This window comes from Sphaeramia orbicularis, chromosome 10 (genome assembly GCF_902148855.1).
Source record: "Sphaeramia orbicularis chromosome 10, fSphaOr1.1, whole genome shotgun sequence".
NCBI classification, from domain to species: Eukaryota; Metazoa; Chordata; class Actinopteri; order Kurtiformes; family Apogonidae; genus Sphaeramia; species Sphaeramia orbicularis.
The window spans coordinates 13301949-13327158 of record NC_043966.1 but is presented as its reverse complement, the minus strand read 5'-3'; the positions used below and the strand labels follow the sequence as shown (position 1 = coordinate 13327158).

Sequence of the window (25210 nt, the reverse complement as noted above, 5' to 3'; positions counted from 1 at the left end):
AATTAAATGTACTCAAGTAATGAAAGCAAAAGTACAAGTAAATGTTCAGAATATTATATAGTTTATCCAGGATTTTAAAACATGGTGAAGTAAAAGACAAGCAGTCGAAATATAAAAAATTATCCTACATCACACACTTCAAAAAATAAGGTTCCAAAAACCTAAACAGGAGCAGGCTACTGCTGTTATTGTTTAAAAAAAGAAAAAAAAAAGAAAACTAAGCAACTGATGTGGCACCTCAAAACCTGGAGCCTCCGTTACACTTCATAAACAAGGTACCCAAAGTCTAAACCACTGACATCATACCAGCCTGTGTTTTGGTAAAACTTCATTCAACTCTCCCTCACATCAACAGATCACTGACAGGTTGAGTGAGCACTGCCGTTTTCACTTTAGGCCCAATGACAAATCATCTTCCTGACTTCACTGCAGTCATCGGTAGTCTCAGCGGTGAAAACACCAAATTTCCTTTGATTTATTTTTTTGTAACAAGTATTGATACTGTGCATTAAAAATGTATGGGAGCAGAAGTATGCAACTGAGTTAGGAAATGCAGTGACGTAAAAGTGAAAGTAAACACAATAAAAAAATACTCAGTAAAGTACAAAGTCTCCCAAAACATACTTGAGTACAGTAGTGAAGTATTAGTACTTAGTTACTATACAGTACTGATTCAGTTGGTGTATTTTCTGTTCAGTTCACTTTATGAACCATGCATTTACTGTCAGACGTCTGTTTATTAGTGCGGTCAAACGATGAACATTTTTAATCAGATTAATCACAGGGTTGCTGTGGATTAATTTCAATTATTCACAATGAAATATATACGAAATGATATATGATAATGATATATATATATACGAAATTTCAGTCTATATTAATCGTGTTTCATTTTGTAAAGAAGGGAATATAAATGCACTTAACGTGTTTATTAAACACCTTCAACAGCTGAAACAAAACAACTGTAAACAGCTGTTCCATAATTCCATCCAGAGGACAACGTGCTGTTTAGTGTCTTCCGTCTTTATGGGTTGGTTCTGCTGCCTGTCACTACCGGACCAACTGAACATTTGTTCATGGGCGACGCTAACTCTACTTGGACAAACTGCCCTAAATGTGTTAGCAGAGACGTTCAGAGTCATTGTGCAGATGGGTTAACTGTGTTAAAATGTTTAATCAGATTAATCATGATGATGGATTAATCTGCGTTAATGCATGAATTTTGACAGCCCTACTATTTATGTCTGCATACTCGCACTCTCAAAAAGAACATTAATGCGTGGCATCCACCTGAACAGATCAGTACAGTATGCTAACGTTAGCCTTGAAGGTGTGCAGACGTTGAGCAGATATTAATACACAAGTGTGATGTGTTAAGTCACATAAAGCCTTTAAATGACTTTCCTGCATCCACAGTCTGTGACTTTTCTGCTCACTCTAGTCACACCTGAACACACCATCTACAGCTACTTCACTGGTGCATGCTGGGAGTTTAGCCTTAATAATAGTCATTAGTGTACTTTGATTTTGTCAGGAATTTAATTTGTATTGACTCTGAAGGGTTAATGACCTTTGTTCACTCGAGGAAAAGGAAATGTTAGTCTGTCTATGAAGCTGATGTTAGAACTGCTGACTTTATAGGTTAATCTAAGGAAATGATGAGTTGGTTCTGCTGTGTTTGGACATTTCTTTATTTGATTTATTTCATACTCGAGAAAATGGGTTATTTGTTATTGACTGGGGAGCATCTGAATCCATCAGTTACTGTAAAAATCATAACCAATTACACTTTTTTGATTTTTTTTCTCTCTTTTTGTACTTCGTGTTTGTATGTTTCTCTTTATTTATAATTTATTCTGAAAAGACATTAAAAATTAGTTTTGTGAACTGTTACACCACTGGTATCCTTTGATATGAGTTTGTATAGAATATGTTTCATAACCAATTTTCCATTACAAGAAAATGAAAATTACATTGGACGTCAACATTTTTCAACTCCTCACCTTAATTTTATTAACTCAAAAAATAGAAATAAGTTGAAGTTGCTTATTAACAAAATACCTTTAGTTAAAGAAAATTATTAAAACAACATGCCCTTCCTCCACTGACACTGATGACACACTGTTTGAAGTGGAATGATGAAGCATTTTAGTACATGCCAGTAACGTTATTTTTCTAGTGTCAAAAACATATCAAAGATTTGCACACAACCTTTCAAAGTCTTCATTTCAATTATGAACCTGGATGGAAACTGTAATTTAACTGGAAGAAGCATACAATTCAATAGCAGACATTCAGGTTTTTGTACTAATCTAATTTCTTTCTTTTCCAAAGAATAATGTAACCTGTTTAAACACAATGACCTTTTCATAGAGGAACAAGACAAGCCTGCACATATAGCCTGTGCACTTTTTATTATCACACCCTTACAGTTATAACTTTACTTAACAGTGCAGCACTGACTTTCTTCCTGTCTTTCTTATTATTTTTCTTACAAAGCCTGTATATATAGTACAGTTCAAGGTTTAATGTGCACACTGTAGCCTGTCAACACATGCAAGTGTTAATACATAAATGGAGACTGTATTTGTGTCATATGAGAAAATCACACCAATTACAGGAAGAACTTGCTCTCAGAAAACCCTATTGCAAGTGCAGCTTTTCTCACAGTACTGGATTATATTCCAATTAAATACATACAGTTCATACAGTGCAGGCTGCAGTATTGGCTCTGTGATTATACTGGTCTACGATTTTAATCCTGACCCCCGAAGGGGAGGCAAGGGGTATAGTTTTTGGTCCAGATTGTTTCTTTGTTAACACTCTAGTAGCAAAACTATTGGTTGAATTCATACCAAATTGATTTTATTGATTGCCAGAGACCCAGAATAGAAGTGATTATTTTATTTTATTTATTTTTATTTAACTTTTATTTACCCAGATTATCCATGATTACATTTTGGGAACAGTAGGTCAAAGTTAAAAAAAAAAAAAAAAAAAATTAAAATCTTTTTCTTACCCCATTTACTTATCATGGGCGAAATGTCACATGTCTGTAGCAGCAAAGGAATTGGTTGAATTCATACCAAATTGAAGTTATAGATTTCCAGGGACCCAGAATAGAACTGGTTACCTTTTGGGAAAAGTAGGTCAAAGTTCAAAATGTTTATACATTTTTTAAAATCTTTTTTTTCTCCCATTTGCTTATAATGGGTGAAATTTCAAATGTCTATAAAAACCTCAATTTTGTTTCAATTTACTTCAAACTTGACACACATGTAGAGGAAATTGATATACTGACATCAGCACACACATAGACATGATGACATCAGCTGGATTGATGTTAAAATAAGCTACAATACGTGCGAGGGGTGGGGTTTGTTGTGCCTGGCACCACTTGTTTAGAAATTTTCTGCTTTAGAGATGAAACGTGCTAAATGTTACGTATTTTAATAAGATGACTTGGAAAAAAATGACAAAAGTGCTGGTTTGCTGATGTTTTCAAGGTATATGATAAAGTGTTATTACACGTATTTATTGGTTTATGTACATTTATACAATAGATGTATAAATCTTCCACTAGACAGAACCTGTAAGGTGAATGTATTGTCATGTGCAGACAGTGTTTTGAAGTAGACCTGGTAGCTCTGAGACAAATATTCCTTTGGAGTAAAACCCATTCTCTCGTTAATTCTGGAATTTCACATTTTGACCCAAGACTGTATCTTGGAAACTTCAGCCAACCAGCATTTATGACTCACACACGGTAAAATGTCACTACTTTTATTCTGGAAGCATTTTCCTTGTAGACCAGTGTTATTATTTTTCTCCCTTCCACGTCGTTCTCTTAATCCTGTAGGGAAATTCTCCTTTTACTTTCTGCCTCCACACATTGGTCACTTCAGGGTCTGCGGCAGAACTGCAAAACCCTAGTGTGTCTTTCTCAAGGACACTTTCCCAACCTTTCATTTGCTTGTCATTTCAGTGCCTCGCTCCTCATCGCCTCTGATCTAATGATTACTTGATGATGTTTTAGTCCGTTTCATTGCAAGGGTCACTTTGTTTGAGAAAGATTACAGCAAACACAGTACTTTCCCCTTTCTCATTCATCACCGAGTCTTACTCCACATTTAGTCATACTGACAGCTGTTAAGGTCTATATTAAGGTGAAGGGTATAAAAGTAACAGCTGTTATATGCTCTTCTGGCTATAAAACAAACTCCAATTCTCAACCTTTTTAACTTTACACCTTCAAGAGAAGAAATGGCTAGGTGTGACCCCTATCTAGTGCTGTGGAAATTTCATAGATACATTATGGTCATCATCATCAAATGGTGAGGTCGGGAAATATTCACACCTCTGCTTGTAATGGACTGCAGAGAAACTGTCTTATGTTTTTATGCACTGTGGTGGGTTCATGACAGACATCTATCTATGCTGAAACTAGAAGCACTCAGACAGCCCAGACCTCCGCCTCCGCAGATCAGTGGCCCCCCTGTGGCCCCCCCCACCCCCGATCACCACCAAAATTTAATCATTTGTTCTTGTGCCGGTATCAACATTTCCTGAAATTTTCATCCAAATCCATCGATAACTTTTTAACTTATCTTGCACACAGACAGACAGACAAACAGACAAACCAACGCCAACAAAAACATAACCTCCTTGGCGGAGGTAAAGATGTAGCGACTTATGCTGTATTATATAGACTATTGTAGCCTGGTGTAGTCTTCAGAAAGGGATTTCAGACTTACCTGGCTGATTGTGTTAATTAATGAAAGAGTAATTTAAAGTATGAAGGATCAATCACACACACACTGCAAAAATCAAAATCTTACCAAATGCATTTTTCTCATTTCTAGTCAAAATATCTCATCACATTTAAAACTAGAAAAGGACTCAGAGAGCGCAGACCTCTGTCAAGGCAGATTGGCCCCCCACCCCCCCACCCCACCCCCACACACACCACACCACCACCACCACCAAAATTTAATCATTTGTTCCTTGTGCCAGTATCAACACTTCCTGAAATTTTCATCCAAATCCGTCCATAACTTTTTGAGTTATCTTGCACACAGAAAAACAGACAAACCAATGCTGGCAAAACCATAACCTCGTTGGTGAAGGTAATAAGACATAAGCACCTAGAGAGTAACTTTTCACTGAGATACTGTATAAGAACTTATTTATAGACAATAGATCTTGAAAATCTTATTTCAAGAAATCTTACCAAGATCATTTTCACTTGTTCCATTGGCAAAAAAATTAAGCAAAAAAAATCTTGAATTAAGCATAAAATCTGCCAATGGAACAAGTGAAAAATATCTTGGTAAGATTTCCTGGACACACACACACACACACACACACACACACACACACACACACACAGAGGCCACTTGGCTTTTATAATATAGATAGATAGCGTTATTTTGATCAACTGTCAAAATAAGCAGCTATGAGTTTTAGTTTGAAGAAGAAAACTTGATGATACCATAATACAGATGTGTGTAAACAATGAGCTTTATACTTTATTCAGTGAGTGATACAGTCTGTGGATACACAGTGTTGATTTGTTGATGGTTTTGGTTGGTGTGTTCTGGTACACACTTAGAACTATCCTGTGCTGTTGAGAGTTTGGAAGTAATACCACACATAACAAGTACATTTTAACTGAATCACGTCGTGAGGCCAATGAAAACACACACATCCCCACTAGTCTGCTGGAATAAGGGTGAATGTTTGTATGGCACAGTGTTAGGACTGTCCTCCTTTCTTCTGCCGTCTGTGAGTTATTGCTTTGAAAGTCCTCCTAGCTACATGAAAGAACAGCAACTTCCAAACTACACCTGCACAAGTAGCACATTTAAAAAAGACACTTTTATAGAGATTAAGTCATTTTCATACCACGACATGCTCCCTCAAGTGCGAATGTTGCACCAAAACAACTCTTCTCCCAGCACTATTTTACAAATGCACTGTTGCAGCAACTTGCACTCAGTACTACTTAAGCCAGATAACTCTGATGACAGTCCAGAACGGTGTGAAGATGGTTATGGTTATGCAAGACTACCTCAGCCCTATCACAGGCTTTTACTTAAGGAAGTTCAGCACAACTTTTCACACATTTTGCCATTTAAAGGCACATAAAATAAGACCTTCACATCATTTCAGAAAGAAAAACTAAGAAATGCTAGTATTGCAGATATAGAGTCCTACTGTAAAATCCTCACTGACCATGTTATAGTCATCAGGGTTCAAGGTGAGTTTTGGCTCCCTGCTAACTGATCTCATATAACCCAGAAAACATAGAATCCTCTGTTTGAACACACAGCCAGAAGCAAAATGAATCGCATTGGCTACATGTCCAGAATACGTTAATGTTAATCTTTCAGATCTTTAGATATTCCTGTATGAATGTGTAATGGTTACAGTCTATATTGGCTGTATATAACATTGTGATTCTGCACACATTCAGATATGGTCAGATAAAACACAAGTTGTTTTGCGTAGCGTTGAAGTAAACTGACTTTTTAATCACTCCCACTGTGAGTGCTTTGTAGAGAACATGACTTGAATAATTTATAGAAGTGCATCAATTCTCCAAACCCATCTTTTGGTTCAAACCTTGATTTCTTTTTTGGTGTTTTATTTTTTTAGTCACAGTTTGTTTTGTTTTTATTTGAAGAAAATTCCTGCATTTTATTAAATCACAGTACAATTGAGAATTAAGGTCACGAAATTGCAGAGGATGTTAACGTGGGACAACATGGGACAGTTTCCCAAAGCTGAAAGGAAGTATTAGATCTGACTTAGAAAATGGAAAAACACACACACAATAGACTACAGAGGCTGTAGGTTAGACATTCAGGATAGAATGGTTACAACTTCATCTACTCCCACACTAAGTAAATACAGTAAGCATAAAAAGAAGATGAAGGTTTTCTTATGTGAGGGCCTTTTACACTCATGCACTCCCTTCAAATAAGTGATCAAATTACCAAGTAGTTAAACTTGAGACACCTTGTCATTGGGTTTGGAATATTGAGAACACAATGGAGGTAAGATCAGGAGATAGAACTTGTAGTGGTCAGGGAGGCCTCCATGAGTCAGAAGAGTTGAAACTAGGGCTGTGCAATTAATCGAAATTCAATTACGATTTCGATTATTACACGCAACGATTACAAAAATTATGTAATCGAGAAAAAACGATTATTAATTTTGAGTTGTTTTAATTCACGCGCACACAAGCTACCATGAGCTGCTCTGCCCCGCCCCCCTATAAGCTACTGCTGCCTGCTAGCCGGCAGGTCCACCCCAAGAGGAAAGTTGTACCTAGCGGTCTGGACAAATGGCAGGAGAATCACAGCAGAAGTGCTTGGTAAACAAAAAAGGCAAGTCCAATTCAATTGTATGGAATCACTTTGGGTTTGATGAAGAAGACGAAGAGCAAAAACACATCACGTGCAAAAAGTGTTTCGTAGTTGTGTCCGCACTGACCGCTAACACAGCAGACCTTTTTAACCATCTAAAGTTTAACCACCGCCACCTTTATCATAATCTTTTGAAAAACTAAAACACATAAAAACAACTTCGTCCGCAATGCAGTCTTCAGTCTCCGAATCTCTTTATGCTGTAACTCCTGTATTAACCTAACCCTAACCCGTATAACCTTAACGTACGTATTCTTGATGGCTGATGTAAACAGAAGGCCTGAACTGAAACCTCATGGCATGCCACTGAATTTATTATGTTTCATACTACATTGAACATACTTGAATTTATAATTTGCACTTTACGTGAGTTTTTTTTAATTGCTACAGTTCTATGGCAAGTCTATAGCAGTTTAATTACAGTGCACTATTTGTTTACAAAAGGAAACATACTTGAATTTACAGTACACTTATTTGCATTCAAAGATTTTTTTGTTTCATACAAAAGTGAACATACTTTGTTTTAGTGGTTAAAAGCTTCATTTATGTTTAAAGAGTATATTTTACATTGCTTTGCAAGAAAAAAATAAACAACTTTAAGGTTAAAAAATAATCGTTTTTAATAATCGTGATTTCAATTATTGCTAAAATAATCGTGATTTTTTTTTTTTCCTATAATCGAGCAGCCCTAGTTGAAACCATGACTCGAAACAGCTCTTTACTGTCACACTGCATGTTTAATGTTTGCAGGGCAGCTCAGACATTCTTCACATGTCACATAAGCATACTTTTGTCGAGGGAAAAACTAAATAAATGGTTTGAGAGTCCCAACTTATTAACAAAAGCAGCATATCGGTACCGGAGCAGCTCCTGTCTGACTTCGAAGTGTACAGGTTACGTCCTCACGTTGGTGTGCGTCACCATAGTAACCATTTAAAAAGCATTTCAAGAAACAGTACACAGAGAGGCAACCATTACAAACTGTTCATTATTCATTTTACACATACCAACATTACAACTCAAGATAATGAATGTCTCTCACACCACTTATAGTAATAAAAGTTGCCCATAAAGTTGGATTGAAATATTTCTACATCTTTTCATGAAACAATTATGAGAATGTGATTTATTCCTGATAGATAAAGTGTAACTGAGACTCGTATATAATCCTTGCACCTGCTCAAAGGTAATTACTGATACATAGGAATAGAAAGAAAACTATTCCATCTTTACGGGCGACCAAGATAGTGTCATGTATTTGGTGATGCCTTTACACTTTCCAGGGAGGGGTCACATGGGGGGGGCGGAAGTGACATCATCATGTGTGCGTGGGGGGCATACTGTCCAGCACACACCCCACCCCGGTCGCAAATTTGTTTTCGGGGGCAACAGATAGTCAATGATAAGGTGAGGGGAGTAGTACATATATAACCGACTACATGATCCACACACGTTACTTGTAGAATTATGTACCCCCCCCATCCCGTCCCGTTGGGCATGGGGGGGGGGGTGCCAGTAGGCTCATGATGCCGTTAGCAGAGCTTGGTTTAAAAAAGGTTGAGAAACCCTGCTTTAGGGGACTGAAACTCTCTGAATGAGACCTTTTTTTGTCAGCTGCCCTTATTAAATGTTTAGTGAGTGAAAAGAAATGTGTTTTTTGTGTGTGTTTCCTCAGGTTTTATGGGACATAATGGCTATCCAGGTCCTTGTGAACATAAGTACTGTGGCTTGGGACGTCACTGTGTGGTCAACCATGAGACCGGCCAAGGAGACTGTAAATGCTTGGATCACTGTAAACCGCACTATAAACCTGTGTGCGGTTCAGATGGGAAGCTTTACCAGAACCATTGTGAGCTCCATCGGGCGTCTTGTCTCAGGGGACGCAAGATTACCATCATGCACAGTGAGGAGTGCTTCTACAAAGGTAAGAGCTCATACCACCGTCCACTAATGTATGGTGTCTGTTAAACTTATACGATATTTTCTCTGCTGCACTCTTTGCAATTTATGTATTTCTGCTGGCTTTAAACCCTGTGGGATACCATTTACATGAGTCTAATGTTGCACAACAGCACTAAAAATGCACCATGATACTTTACCTTTAAGACAGTCCTACTTTAAATAGTTAGGCCATGTGCATTTAAAGATGTCTCTCCAGTATTACAAGTAAAAGCAATTATTGTCCACTGCTGCTGGAACAAAAAAATGACCCATAAAGCAATGTCATGGATGCTTTAAACCAAAGTGCAGATTTACATGCATAAGCGCCTGTACCTTTCTTATGATACCCTCATGGGCCACAAATGCATGGCCCTAGGCAGTTAAAGTACTATGCCTGACCTGTTAATTCACACTGGACTGCATCTAGGTTAGTTATGACCTAAAGGAATGGGAAAATGAAAGTGAATCAAGGAGACCTGTTCTTTCAAAATAGAAAAAGAGGAATAACTGAATAATCTGTGCCTTACAGACTTATGCGGGGTGGGAAATTACCATCGGCCAAATGCCCGATAAGCATGTTACTGCGCCATCCAGTTTGGCAGATGACCAACTTTCAATAGGAAGATCTGCTCTAATCGTATGATGCTCTGGTGGAAGGTCTTTGTTTTGGCTGGGAAACGTAAAACGGTACCCAACAGAGCTGATACTTGAATGGAAAACCCCAGTGTTAAAAGTAAAAGTACTGAAGCCCCCCAAAAAATTTGTTGTAAATATGTCTGGGGTGGACTTAGCTAAACAAATACATGTTTATATGCTCAACTTGAATTATCCAAAAAATGTGACTTCAGTACTTTAAGCACCAGGGTCTTCAATTATTCATTGAATTTTGAGAAAACATCACTAGCAATGAACTGTTACAGGGGTCATATTTTACTAAACCCACTTTTATTCGTCTTTCGTACCTTTCTTTGTGTATTTGGGGACCCTGCAAAGCTATCTTTATATTCATTTTGACAAAAAATCAAGCAGATTTCTACAACCTGTTTTAATTCCTGCTAAATTTGTTACGTCAATAACTAGCTACATCTCAACATTTGCACGAAAAAGTCAAGACTTCCGACGAACATTTCTCAGAGTATGACACCATTTTTTGTAAGCAGCAGCGGCTGTTGTCCATACTGTAAATATGTCCAAACTTCGAGCTCATTACCTAAAATGTTCAGTTGTTGGCTGATCGGGACAGAGCAGCACAGCCAACAACCTGGAGGGGGTGGGGCATGAAGTGGCTCATGTGCATTTAAAGGGCCAGCGCTCAAACAACCTTTCTGGAATCATTACTCAGAAATAGGGTTGAAAATGGACCTGTGGAGTTGAATTAATGAAGAATTCAGACCCAAGCAGAGCATTTACAGTTTATGTAGACCACAGGGAAATGTTTAAAATGTATAATTCCATTTAAAAAATAGCTAGATATCACTCCTTTAAGTGTTTACCACGTTGTATATGGTTGGTTAGTTTGTGTCTGGTTTATTTTGAAGCCAAACACTGGATCGACCTATCTTTAATTCCCCTCAGCAGACATTCCCAGTAGAGTGTAGTGAGCCCAGTCCACTGTGGAGCAGTAATGCAAACCTTCAATCTATTTTGACAACTACCACTAAACACAAATTAATGAGTAAATGTGGGGATGATCTGGTTGTAAATGCAGCTTCATGGTCACTTTTATGATGACTTTTTGCAGAGTTTACTTTATATGTTGCCTCATCCACATTTTTAGCTCATATCCTGTAGCCTCACGTCTGACACATTACAATATCAGTGCATAGTGTGCATCTGCTCTCCCTCTACTGAAATCTTGATCTTCTTCGTGTTACCAGCCTCAATTTGGCAGCAAATTACACATGGCTCCAGTCCTCTGTTTATAACAAGATTACAATCATTTGTTCATCAGGTTGTCTTGTTGGTTATTACTGATGCAAAACAAGTTACATTTAGCATTGAGATGCTGTCACAATCAGGTTGACAACATTTTTTTTTTAATTCAACACAACCTGTTATAATGATACATATGAGTTCAGTCAGTTTGAATAAAGTAAACTATACGGCCTGGCCAAAAAAACCCAAAAACTGGATTTAACAAAGCTAATAGGTAAGACCCTTCCATTGGATGATCAGTGCAGTGATTATGTTTCATCTGTAAATCTGTAATGCTAACTCATGCAGTGAGTAGCTTCTTCTTTCTTAAACAACTATCACTTTGTAGAGAACATAAGGATTGGACGAAACCAGGGTTCAATGGGCTTGTTGAGCTTCTGCAAGAGTGGTAGAGGAAGCATGAGAAATCCTTGTCACACATGGACTGGCCACCAGAGTCCAGACCTTAGTCCCATTCAGAATCTATGGGATGTGCTGGACTTTATGCTGCAGTCCCACCCTCCCACCATCAGTACATGATCTTAGTCAAAAACAAATGCAATTGTGGATAGAAATAAATATGGAGACATTTATTGTGACATTGCATCAGCGTTGTCAAAGCTAAAGGTGCTCCGATGAAATACTGTGTGAGGGACTTTTTCTTTTTGGCAATGCATTGTACATTAATCTCCCACATCGGATTGAGCTGGCAAAACCACAAACTGTAGGTTACACAGTACTTTTTAAAATGACTATAGGGAAGACATTCTGGGATGCAGAATTTATACGCACACTAAAATGCTTTTGTTTTAAAATGTGTATCTTTTGCTATGCCTGTACCTAGTGTCCACAAACCTTTGGTGTTTTGGGATCTGTAAAAGACTTCTGTAAAGGTTGCTGACCCTGTTTCAGTTGGGGAAACTCTAGAGGTTTTGTTTTAGTGCAAGTGGAAAGAAACTGAGACATTTCCAAACAATGATCACAGACTCCTCCATTCACTGTCTGGCTGGGTTGTATCAGTAACTACATAACGGCTAACTGTGTTGTCTGTATTTGCAGCTTGTACAGTTAATTTCTGCATTTGATCATGATCCCACTGATGACAGATTATTTCTGACACTTCACTAAAACACTGGTGTGGAGGAAGGTTATTTTCATCCTAACCCATAAAGACCCCCACTGTTAAGAATGACCATAGAATTAACACCAAAATGTTGTAAAATTGCAACATTAATAAACTGTAAGTGAAAATACAATGCAAAGTTGTTTATTTGTAAAGATTTTTGTGTTAACAATTAAATCAAATATAGCTGTATTTTTAATGGGAAGAGTATGTTAACAAAACTAGATTTGGATATTGTTTTGAGAAAATAAAACTGTTAGTTGAAAAACGGTGTGGTGCTGTTTAAATTTCAAGACCATAATGTTGAAATAACAGCCTATTGTCATACTTAAAAAATGTTTGTTTATTAAATTAAAAAGTAATTTTGAAAAAAAGCAAATTTAACATTTTGAACTTGTAAATATCACCAAAATCCAATGTCGAATTCATTGTTGAATGTATTGTTCTGGTAACCACAGCTACCATTGTTTTTTACAGTGCAGTGCTACATTTGTGTCAGTTCCCAAAGGAATTTTTCTCCATATCTAACATTTCTTTTAGTGATTCATCACCATGTATAGTAATATTATCTTCTTTATTTGGTGCTTTTCAGCAAAACTCACATATTTTCTTCTTTTTTTTTAACTGACTTTTTATTTCCTGATCATGCAGATGTAGGTATTAAACAGTTCCATCAGTAGAGGGTTTTGGTCAACGGTGGGTGTTTGGGTTTTTATGGGTTTGTTTGTTGACCTATTTTTTTCAAATATAACATTAAAACCAAACAACAAAAAGATTTATATAAAGAGAAAGGAAAACATTTGAAAAGGAGTGGGATGAAATTTAATTTATAATCTCTTTATAACCCTTACCTCATCCTTCTACCTCCCCTAAATTCCTATGTCACATCCAAAAAGTAACTCAAAAATCCTACACATAACAGACTAAATTCTGACTAAGCACAAAACACAACATGTTATACATATCAAGGATAGACTCTGGCCATTTCACGACAGCATTTCACATCAAAATATGTCAACATTTGGGGTGGGATTAAATAAATTAGACTTCCTCCCACTCCTTTTCGAATGTGCAAATGAAGCCATACTTTGTTTTCATGTCTATGTACAGGTTTTTGTTTGTTTTGTTTTCTTATAATCTATTTCATTTGTAAAGACTCAGTGGGATTACTTGGTTTTGTTGCATATTCAAAATAAAATAAACTAAACATGGGTTAAAACAGAAAACATATTAGTGTGAATATAGCCACAATATACTTGTTTTCCATAAGATTCTTATTAAAACAATAGCCTGTAAAAAGTGACCCCTTCCAGCATCTGCATCTTTGTATTTTCATAAAGAAAATAATGTGAGTGAATCATACAGGGAGCAACATGAAAAGCAGAGTTGTAATGGAGAGAGCATTTCTAACCCTGACTAACAGAATAAGTACTTCCTGAAGTGGATGCATGGTGCACTCTAACCTGCTAATGTCAAAACACAAACACGTACAGTGTATGAACTACAATATAACACCTTCACACAACATGTAACGAACACAGCATACATTACTGAAAGGACCAGCGACATGACGTATTGGCACACGCATCGGTGTAGAACATTATATTGTGAGTGGAACATAAAGAATAAAAGGCACAATCTGAAAGCAGTCATATTAGCTCCTTCTAAAATGCAGAGCTGGGTTTGGAGGTAGGAGCAGGTGGTATTGCTGTACCGCTCATATTTCCCCAGAGAGGGTTGACTGCTCTCTACCATTGATTGTATAAACACACCAATTATTCCTAGTCCCTGGAAACAAGGCTAGTCTCCCTTTTGTAAAGCTAGACATCAGTGAGGTAAGAGCTCCCGACACTGCACCTTTGTTCCATTCAGGGCAAAAGGGAATAGGTGGAAACGGCACACAGACAGCATATTCATTCATGCAATTGACTGAATCCCTGCATTGATTTGACAGTGTTTCTTGTTAACTTTGAAAGTAACTTCATAGAAGGCTGGGAATGGCTTCGGGTTTGTATACTGTTGCATATGAAATTCTCTGTGGTCTTCCTAAGTCGGATTGTAGAACCAAAATAACCAAAACAAAAGCAAACAACACTTTTTTTTTTTTTTTTTACCAAGAACACATTTTTCCACTACTGAAATGTTTAATATAGAGATAAACAGAGGCAAACTACAGGGAGGAAGATGCTTACAAGCCTTTTACTACAATTCAATTCCCTCATACAGATCCTATGAGAGCAGCTTCATGATTTGGCATGCATTAACAGCAGCCTGTGCAGAAACAGTGGGAGCAAGACGGTGTTAACAATCAAAGCTTTCATTCCAATCACAGAAAAAAAAGTGTTCAGATCAATGACAGCGTCTCCAGTGGTAGGTGACAGTCCTAATCAGCCTCTCTCATGTGCCCTGTCCTGTCAGATTACCCTCCCCAACTGTCCCCAACCCCAATCAACATCTATCCGCAATGCAGAGTGGGATATTTGACCAATGTCAGGGAATCAATATTAGATCAACAGGAGCCAAAGGAAAGAATAAAAACACAAACGCGCTCTGTTTTTTTTCCCCCCTCTCTCATTTCATTCCTTTCTCGATCCACACGGTTTTTCTTTTTACTGTGACTGATATGTAATCAATTTCTCATCGGATGAGGGTTCAAGATAGAGGACACAGGAATCTGCTAGACTGATTAATTATCTCAGCCAAAGGTGTTATTTTCACTGCAACAAATTGAAAAATAACGGCATAAATTAAAAAAACAAAAAACAAAAAAAGTTGATTACAGATTTAAATATTTACATATGAGCAGGGGGACGGTATTTCTTCATTGCTTCAAGGAATTTATTCTTTGTTGCTGCTACAAAAGGCACTGTGGATGGGAGGAAATGGATAATTGAACAAATGTAATAGAGCTTACAACCAAATCTAGATGTAATTATGGTTCAGGGGTTATTAGTGAGTAAAATGGAATGTGCCCTCCATGGCATGTTAAATGTATTACTTGACTACTTGTCCTCCAGGTAATTCTCGCAATTTACCCACAATATGGAGGTATACGCTGCTGATTAGAGCATAATAATGAATTTAACCATGTTCAGCTTTACTTTAGATGGGTGTTTTCAGTACCATTTTTCTCTGTCTGCTCGAAGGTGTTACTTAATCAGACAGATTTTGTAATAAACCAATAACACAGCCACGTGTTAAATATGTTATGTTTTTGCATCAGGTTGTGTGGTTAACCCTATAATGACAAATATATCATATTTGATGCATGAGTTTTGATGCCCCCTGCTTAATCAGTGTGATATATTAAAAAAAAAAAAAAATAGATAACCTGACGTATACAATTAGATACATACAATACACAGATAATCCACCAGGGGGAGGAATTCATTCACCAGAGGCCTTTCCAGTGACACTGCAAGATTAAATTAATGGAAGGAGGCAGAACTTTATCAATTTTGAAAAGGAATTACCAATCTGTTAGACATGTTTGTTTTATATTATGTTTTTGTTTGTTCAAAAAATAATAACATTTGAGCATTGAGACCTGATGTATCAAATATGATACAAAATACATGGAAATTGATATTTGAAAAAACATTTTTTTGGGTTGTTCAGAAGGACCAATAAAGGCTCCAGTTTCAAAGAAGTGGAATTTTCTGTCAATGATTTAATGGTTCAGGCTTTACAGGGTTAATTGATGCCGTGTTTTTAATGGATGCCATGTTAATAAATCTGATTATCAGGATGTAAAAATAGTTCAACACATATTATATGATTTGGAACATTTCAGATAAAACATAAAATTTATCTTTAAACTCTTTAAATCCCTGGAACATTCACCAGTGATAAATACTGCATAACATTACAGTTGTTTTTTTTAACCAACATATTATATATATATATATATATATATATATATATATATATATATATATATACATATATATATATATATATATATATATATATATATATATATATATATATATATATATATATATATATATTGTCCTTAATAAAGCTTGAATGAATACATATTTTAATTTGTTAGAAACAGACCAATAACCACTGGTAATTTTGCAATTTTGCATAATTCATGAGGGCTGACCATCTTCTGCCAAACCACATGGACATCCAGATGAACAGCAAGGCCAATGTACAGAATGTGCACAGATTTATACCCATGAATTATGCAATTTTGAGGCCAAAATTACCAGTGGTTACTTTTTTTCGGATACACCCTGTATATTGTTGATGTTTTATTGCATATGTTGTTTTCTCTAAAGGGACAGTTGTAGATAGCTCAGACAACCATCTGCTTATTCTTGGTCTTTTGGTGTTTTTCCGAGAGGGGGCTATTACTCCTTTTGCCAATAATCTGCTTAAATCTGCAAATATTTGTTGATTTTTTTAAAACCTTACCATCATCTGGGTGTAAACCTAATATAAACAGCTGTGGGACTAAGATTATTTGAATCTGTAAAATGCTTTGGATGCATTGTTTCAGCTCTTGCCAGAATTTTTGTATTTCAGTACATTCCCAAATGGAAAGTTTTCACATGTGGTACAGATATCAGCTATGGCTCTATTATGTCTGTAAAATTCAACATTTTATCTATTCTTTCTTGTTATGAGTATGAGTCATTTGAAACAATGTCCTAAGTTTTATTTAAGATAAAACTGCATCATAAATTCCAAATTTTACAGCTGCAATTAGCCACTCTGCCTGTCTATAATGTGTCAATGTTGTTGTTGCAGATTGAAAACCAGATGCTTATTTAAAGTTTGTAAAAAAAAAAAAAAAAAAAAAAAAAAGTTTTTATCCTTAATTTAAGGGGATAGCGCTGACAGGCTTCACGCTTCCAGGTGAGGCTTATTTTGTGTCAGAGTCTATAAATGAACTTTCAGTGCCATATGGATGACGTGTCTGTTGTACTAATGAGGTGCAGAAAATGTCATATGTTGCTTGTGTTTGGATATAGAGGAGCTAATGAAGTAGAGGTTGCAGATGGTCTGGTACAATCATTAATCAGCTATGGCGTTTTATTTGAAGACACACATAACTACTTGGCAAATCTTTCAAATAAAATCAAGTGTTTTAGCAAAACCTTCTCACCCATAACTACAGTTATAGTTTTCAAATATGAAATCTTCCAGTATAAAAATAGTCAGACAATCTGTTCAGAATAAGTATATTTAGACATACAGTTGCAGAAAAAAAGTATCAGACCACCCTTGTTTTCTTCAGTTTCTTGTTCATTTTAATGTCTGGTACAACTAAAGGTACATTTATTTGGACAAATATAGTGATAACAACAAAAATAGCTCATAAGAGTTTAATTTCAGAGCTGATATCTATCCATTTTCAATGTTTTCTTGATAATATCAAAATCACTTCAGTTCTTTCATCAATATCTATGGCATTGTACTGACAAAAACAGTGCTTTTAGGAATTCCATGTCTTCTTTTAGTCACATGATACACACAGGAGTTAGTACTTGATTGCATAACCATTGCTTTTGATGACTTTTGATGGTCTAATATTTTTTTCCGCGACTGTATACATAAAATTCGTGTCAGTAATGTGGGAGAAAAGAGTTTAGGAGGTTAAAAAAATTTAAATTAAGGATTCCACAAGTGCTCGTGTCAGAATACAACCAGGCTTTAAGCTCAGTAGTGAAATTAAAGGGAGTCCTCATTGAAATTTTCATCAGATATGGGAATTTTTATTGTATTTATTTGTGTTCAATAATATATGTAATTTTAAGTTTGTTATATATTTATTTCCAACACATCTTTGGTGTTTGTTTTCATCTCTCAATACTTTAATGTGTTTTTTTCTTCCTTTAACACTTGTTACTTATCACTTTCTCTTTTTAGGAAGTGTTCCTACATACTGCGCATGCAATTAACATTCCTCCTCACCTTTTCTGCTAACACCTGAACATGTGTACTTCCTTTTTTTAAATCACTCAATGCACTCAGACGTTTTTTTGTCAAATGTCGGTCAGTCTGTTGTGTTTAAGGTCATGACTTTTGATGGTCTAATAATTTTTTCAGTGACTGTATTTCCAGCTCTTAACATTTTTTTTTTAAAGCTGTTGTTTCCCAAGTCTCACAGCTTTTGTTTTTTTTTTGTTTGTTTGTTTTTTTAAATTATTGACTCTTCTATCCTCAAAGCAATGGTGATTAAATGCAGTAATCTGCCAAAATCCACATTAGGGACAAGGCTGCGAGTCAGACACAGAATGTCAATCACAGCTTGTGAGATAATGTCACAACTTGCTTCGAGCGCTGACAAGTAATGTTAACAAACTAGCAACAAACTAGGCCCCGAACACGCCTGGAATTAACAGCTCCAAGAATGTCAGTTCACGTTACATTTAAAACGTCTTTCCCACTTTTAAATAATACCTGAACAAAAGCTCAGATGTTCTAGTTTGCATCAGTGCTTAAATGTAGCATCCATGTGTCGAACTGGTACAGTGAATGGAATCTGAAAAGTCCACATAAACATTTAACAATACTGAAAGAACAGCAGCGGCTTTTCAAAGGGGAAAACGGTCAGATCTGTCAAGTTGAACTCTGTACATCAAATATTAATATTCGTTCAGGTTGTAACACACATACCAACACCAACAGCCTCAGTTTACAGCAGTATTTAAACCCAGTGTGTTTGTTGAGCGGTGGAGCACTGACACTTAGGGATGGGAGGACAGAACCGGAAGCTCAGTTGCTTCGAATATTTAGTTTGTTTTAATGATTCTGCGACGTCACCATGTGAAATACATCACACGTCATTTCCACATTTTGGTTCAGAACCCTCTAAAGTATGGTTGTATTTCACCAGTAAAGACGGCACGACAAAGGGGAAATACCTCCAACATGTAGAAACGTTCAACCACTGCATCCAATTAAACTGCACCAATGAACGTCTTTGATTGGCTGCTTAGCGAAGGGGGCGGTGACTCTGGAAGTGGGGCCTACAGTGAAGCACCTTCTGTCGCACCTGCTAACATTAAACTCCTCTGGGTTCTATCAGTACTGTTAATGTTAGTGCCATTTCATGGTGACCTGCTGTCACTATTGTTTATGAATAATCTCCATGTCTGATAATGACACTTAGATGAGAACGAAGCTCAGAGGCTGCAGCAGGTAGAGCTCACACTCCTTTAACCACACCTTTAGAACCCTTCATGAGGTGGTGCATATCCTCCTGAGGCCTAGGAAAGTGAAAGTTTTGGCTTTTATATATTAAATAATTGACTTGATTGGAACCAACATGACTTTTTTTTTTTTTTTACCCCGCTCCCCGAAGCGGAGGTGAGGGGTATTGTTTTTGGTTCGGTTTGTTTATTTGTTTGTTTCCTTCTTTGTTTAACACTCTAGCAGCAAAACTATTGGTTGAATTCATACCAAATTGGGTTCATAGATTGCCAGTGACCCAGAAGAGATGCCATTGCATTTGGGGAAAAGTAGGTCAAAGTTTCTTTTTTTTTTTTTAAGAATTTTTAAAATATTTTTCTCCTTTCCTATTTACTTATGATGGGCAATATTTCACGTCTATGAAAACAACCATTTTGTTCCACTTTACTTCAAACTTGGCACATATACAGAGGCAACTGATATGCTGACATGAGCACATGCATAGACATGATGACATCAGCTGGATCAATGCCAAAATAAGCTACAATATGTGCAAGGGGCAGGGTTTGTTGTGCCTGGTACCACTTGTTTTTTTTACTTTTTTTTCTTATTTATAGAATGTTCTTTGCAATAGATGCTGTTTTTTTTTGTTTTGTTTTGTTTTGTTTTTTTTAGCAAAGCTATGCAACTCTTGTCCCCTACAGAGGACAAAAATGCAATGTTGGGTCTCTGGAGGATATTTGACAATAAAGAGTTAATGCAAATAAAGCCACTTGTACTACAGTTAATTTCCTAATCCAAAGAGAATTGATAAGAGAATCGATAGGGAATCGATTAGTGATATCTATAATGGAACCAGGATCATACTATACACATAATTGTTCTTTTTTTTGCAAATGAAGCTGGTCAAAAGTCAAAAATATCAGAACTGTGAAGCCCAAGTAAGTATGTAAAATATTAATAATTATTCAGGTTGTGACATCTAACCTGAATAAATATTCATGGATAAGTTTGAGAGGTGATTTTAGCATGCCATTTGGAAAAGTAGAGTAATGATACCACAGTTGAATACAACAGTGATGTGCCATTGGTTCTTGCTTGAAGTCACCATATTGCACCATTATGTCCTGCGTCCACAGCTCAGTGGGATGTCTTGATGAGAGTACATGTCATTAGCAGACATTCCCATGTCATTATGACTAAAAAAAAAAGTGCTTCATATTAATTTGATCGACAATTAGTCTCCTGGGTGAGCTTAAACTCTGAAATGACTGCTTTTGAACTGACACCCATATGCAGAAAGGATGAATCTATATTGGTTCTGCTGGTCCCAGTTGGATAAGTCTATGTTGGGAATGGAAGGCCTTGTCAGCCAGACCTTCACCATGCCTCTTATCTGTTAGGGAAGACAGGATAAAAAATGACAGCCATGTGTTGACTGAAGCTTCTCATTAGCACTGGGTAGAGCATATGACCCCCATTTTCACTGCATGGCAACTTAGCCAGGATCGGATCTGATTGAAAATTAAGTGGTGCACAAAAGCCTGTCCAATCTGCGGAGGGCAATGTGTGCATGAGGCCGAGCATTCTCTGCAGCAGGCAATTGCCACAAGCGGAGACAATTATGGCTGAGGTTGTGGGACATCAAGCAAGTGGTTTCAATTCATACAGCACATCCAATTATCTGGGAGATCATACATTTAGAAAACGTTCAGTCTTTTGGCTCTCAATAAACCCTCCGTGCCAGAGCTTCTCGATTTTTTATTTACTACTTAGTGTAAATGCATCACTTGCTTTTCTGTTTCATCATCCTGTTATAGATAGAGATTCAGATATAGATAGAGTTTATTTATCTTCAGGTGAGAAATTCATCAAATTATGTGGATCTAAATGTTTCCATGGGTTGTTAGATTTCATCAGGGTTCCCTAACCTTTCATAACTTCTGACTGTTATTCAGAGGAGAACATTCTCTAAGTAAATGAATTCATTAAATAAATAAATCTGAACATGCCAAAAAAAAAAAAAATCAAATATGTTAGCAATGAATAAATACACAAATAAATCTCCTTATCACTGAACACCTTTATGAATCCAAATTAATTGTATCCAGCTCATATTTCTCCAACACCTGCTGACTAAGGATCTCTCCTTCATATTAAAAATCTATTATTTCATTTCATTGCATCCAGTTGCAGGTTAGCAAGCTAACAGCAGGAAACACATGTGTTTCTACCCCATAATTTCTTTTGATTGCTTTGGTGATATTCAAGTGTAACTGTTACTGAAATTACACATTTACATTTCTTTTATTTATGCATTTAGGTTTTAATTTGAAATATTTGGTAGAACCACAGCCTCTACAGCCCACTGGAGCGCACCCAAGGGCCCACCGGTGGTTCAGGGTGGATGCATTACGTCATAATGATGTGTGTAATGTACACATTTGGTCTGATACATATCATGTCCATTTGCTGCTCCAATGTGACTGAGTTAAACTATTACATTCTGATATACAGACATTCAGGTTGTGATTTGTCAAAAAAACAGAGGGAAGGATTTTTTTTTTTTTTTGGCGGAGCAAGGGGGGCAGTTATATACATCAGGGTGCGGTCCATAACTGACCTAACTAACGCTGGCATGAAACGAAAGTTAAATTTTACCTACTTTCAACGTCCAACTCCCAAGTTCTATTCCTCTTTTACAGCAGATCTTACATGAAATTTTCACAACTTCTAACCTGTATCCACTGGACCCCCTCCACTGATCTATGGCCCCCCCACAAATGCTGGGCCCCATGGATTTGTCACGTTTACTTCCCCTTTATGGCACCCCAGTTCATGGGAACATTCGCGAATTTCTGAGACTGATGACAGTTCAGTTCAGGTGAACGTTAGTGCCACTAATGAAGGATATAGGTGTAAGACAACTGTCACAACCTGACTGTTATTTCAGTTGGCTGGTTGTCCCCCCCAAGGATGAAATTCATTGAGCAGACGCAGGGATGTAAAAACCAGAGAGGGGAGTTGCTTGCCCCCATCCCCCCCAACAAATCACACCCTGCAGATGTTGTTATAGTCCTTGTTCTGAATCAATTCAGGCAGAACTGTTTTTCTGGCATGTACTTGAATGCAAATATTTATTCATCACATAAAAGTATATGGGTGGTGCAGTGGTTTGGCTGGTATGGGCCTTTCTGTGTAGAGGTCTGCATGTTCTCCTTGTATCTACAAGGGTTCTCTGTGGGTACTCCACCTTCTCCCACTGTTCAAAGACATGCACTTAATAAGTTAATTGGTCAGTTTAAATCACCTGTAGGTGTGAATGTTAGAGGGAATGTTCATCTGCATGTCAGCCACATTTGGATCAGAAGATGGATGGATGGATGGACGGACGTGTGGACAGATAAACACAGCCTACTGCAACATATTATAAAAAGGCCTGCAACGACCCTGTGTCATATAATATAGATAGCCCTGGTGTTTTCAAATTGTTTGCAATTAGCAGTGATAATATTTTTTGACTTTAATTACAATTGATTTCTTTTTGCATTAACCAGAGAAAGTTTGTTCCATATTTCAGTCTGTGGGTTCTGCACAGTATTGCACTCTTATAACAAGGTACCATTAATATTTGGTTGTCAAATGAGCTGCTGTGCTGAGAGCTTCAAGTATAGTCCCAAATTTAACATGGAAAACAAAGTACAACATTTATTCATATTTTATGTATTGGAGTTTCAGACTTTTATGCAAGTCTTGAAGTGCTGTTAATGAGTCATGTATTTATGAAATTATCCTGGATCATGCACAAAAATATTAATCTTATGACAGAAATGTTTCATTGGACCATATCTACCAGTTAGTTTCCATCTACCATATCCCAGTAGGTACAGCCGTGAATATGAAATGCAGATGCATATAGAAGGTATTAAATATTATTAGGATGATGTCATCAAACACACAAGCACAGACTGACACCCACTGTCATACCCACATTCACACTGTAACACACACATATACTTATAAACATACTTCTACATTCAATCCTCAAATCACACCATCAACACATGATCGTAATATTAACAACAGATATACAGAGATGGAAAACATCAAATTGATGTCAGCCATACTAGTTTCTTAAAATCAAGTTTTTAGCATCGTGAAAGAAAATATAAAAACATGTTTCAGACTACATCTGGCAGCTTGTTTCCATCCTTAACAGTTTTAAAAGAAAAGGCAGACTGTGTAAGGCTAGAGCTGCTTTTACAGTTTCTGTAGTGTCTCAGAGAATTTGAACCTGGAAGTTCTGGTCATCTGTTCTGAACAAAGCAGCACAAATGTTTTCAACAGCGTTAAAGCGGTGTAGTGAAATATTTGAAACACAAACTGAATAGGGTTTCTGTCTGAGACTCTCAGTTATCCTCCATTCCAGGACTTCAGCTCTGAGAATGTAGGGTGGATTTGAGCTCTAGTCTTTTTACGCTTCACCTAAATGTAAAGAATTCTAACATAAGCTATTACATAAGCCTATCATTATATTCAGAGATTTGGCTTTATGCATTTGGCTTTATGTAATTTTCAAGTTTTTCAAAAACCAGAAAAAAAAACTGCACCAAATATATGAGTATATGATATTTTTTGAGTTTTTGGAATAACCTGAAAATTCTGACTTAAGCCAGGGTTTCTCAACCTTTTTTGAACCAAGCCCCACGAATGGTGTCATGAGCCTACTTGCGGCCTCCCTATGCCCACCCCCCAAAAAAGTGGGATAGGTGGTGGGGGGTACGTAATTGTACAAGTAACGCAATGGACTTGTATGTTGAGGACGTGGTGAGTTTTATAGCTCTGTAGATAAAGCTGTGAAAAAGTGAAAGTGAAACTCCCCTCACCTTATACCTGCTAATACCTGCTGCCCCCTCAAAACACATTTGCGGGCAGGGGGGGATGTGCTGGACGATATGCCCCCCAACACTTACGGACCTCAATGTGTCCTCAATCCAGACCTCAATCCATAATTCTACAAGTAACACCACGTGTAGATAAAACTGTGAGAAAGTGAACTCCCCTCACCTTATCACTGACTATCTGCTGCCCCCCGAAACAAATTTGAAACCAGAGGGGGCAAATAATGTGCTGGACGATACCCCCCCCACACACACACACACACACACACACTCACGGACCTCAATCTGATACATGAGTATATGTGTGTGTGTGTGTGTGTGTGGGAGGGGGGGTATGTGCCAAGTGATTTATAATGTGATGCACAACTAGTTGCTAATGCACCCGCACGACGATTTGACTCGCGACCCCCCATGTGCTTGTGCCCTCCCAGTTGAGAATCACTGACTTAGGCCATTATTTAAGAAGGTGACAATATGGATTTTATTGATGGCACAGATGTTAACCACAGCAGTAATTTGATTCCATGTTTCAGTTTTCTGACACACACTGATGCCACTTCATCATCAGTTTCTCTTCTTTGTTTATATCCTGATGTCGACTTTTGATAAATGAGGCCAAATTTGACCCTCTTAGAAGTACCCTGTTAGAGGTTAAATGGCCTTTAATACTTTTATATGTTTAGTATACTGGTTAAACTGCTTCTGTACAACACAGTTACATGAGTATTTTTTACAGAAAACTAAACACATAT

At 37.0% G+C, this 25210-nt stretch overlaps 1 protein-coding gene across 2 annotated transcripts in view; it reads left to right on the top strand.

Annotated features, from left to right (window-relative positions):
* Nucleotides 1-25210, top strand: part of fstl5 (follistatin-like 5) — a 339290-nt gene that overhangs the window by 109688 nt on the left and 204392 nt on the right. For both annotated transcript variants that reach the window (XM_030146006.1, XM_030146007.1), the window contains exon 4: nt 9106-9354. In XM_030146006.1, the coding sequence (XP_030001866.1) occupies nt 9106-9354 (249 nt within the window). The remainder of the gene's footprint in view (nt 1-9105; nt 9355-25210) is intronic.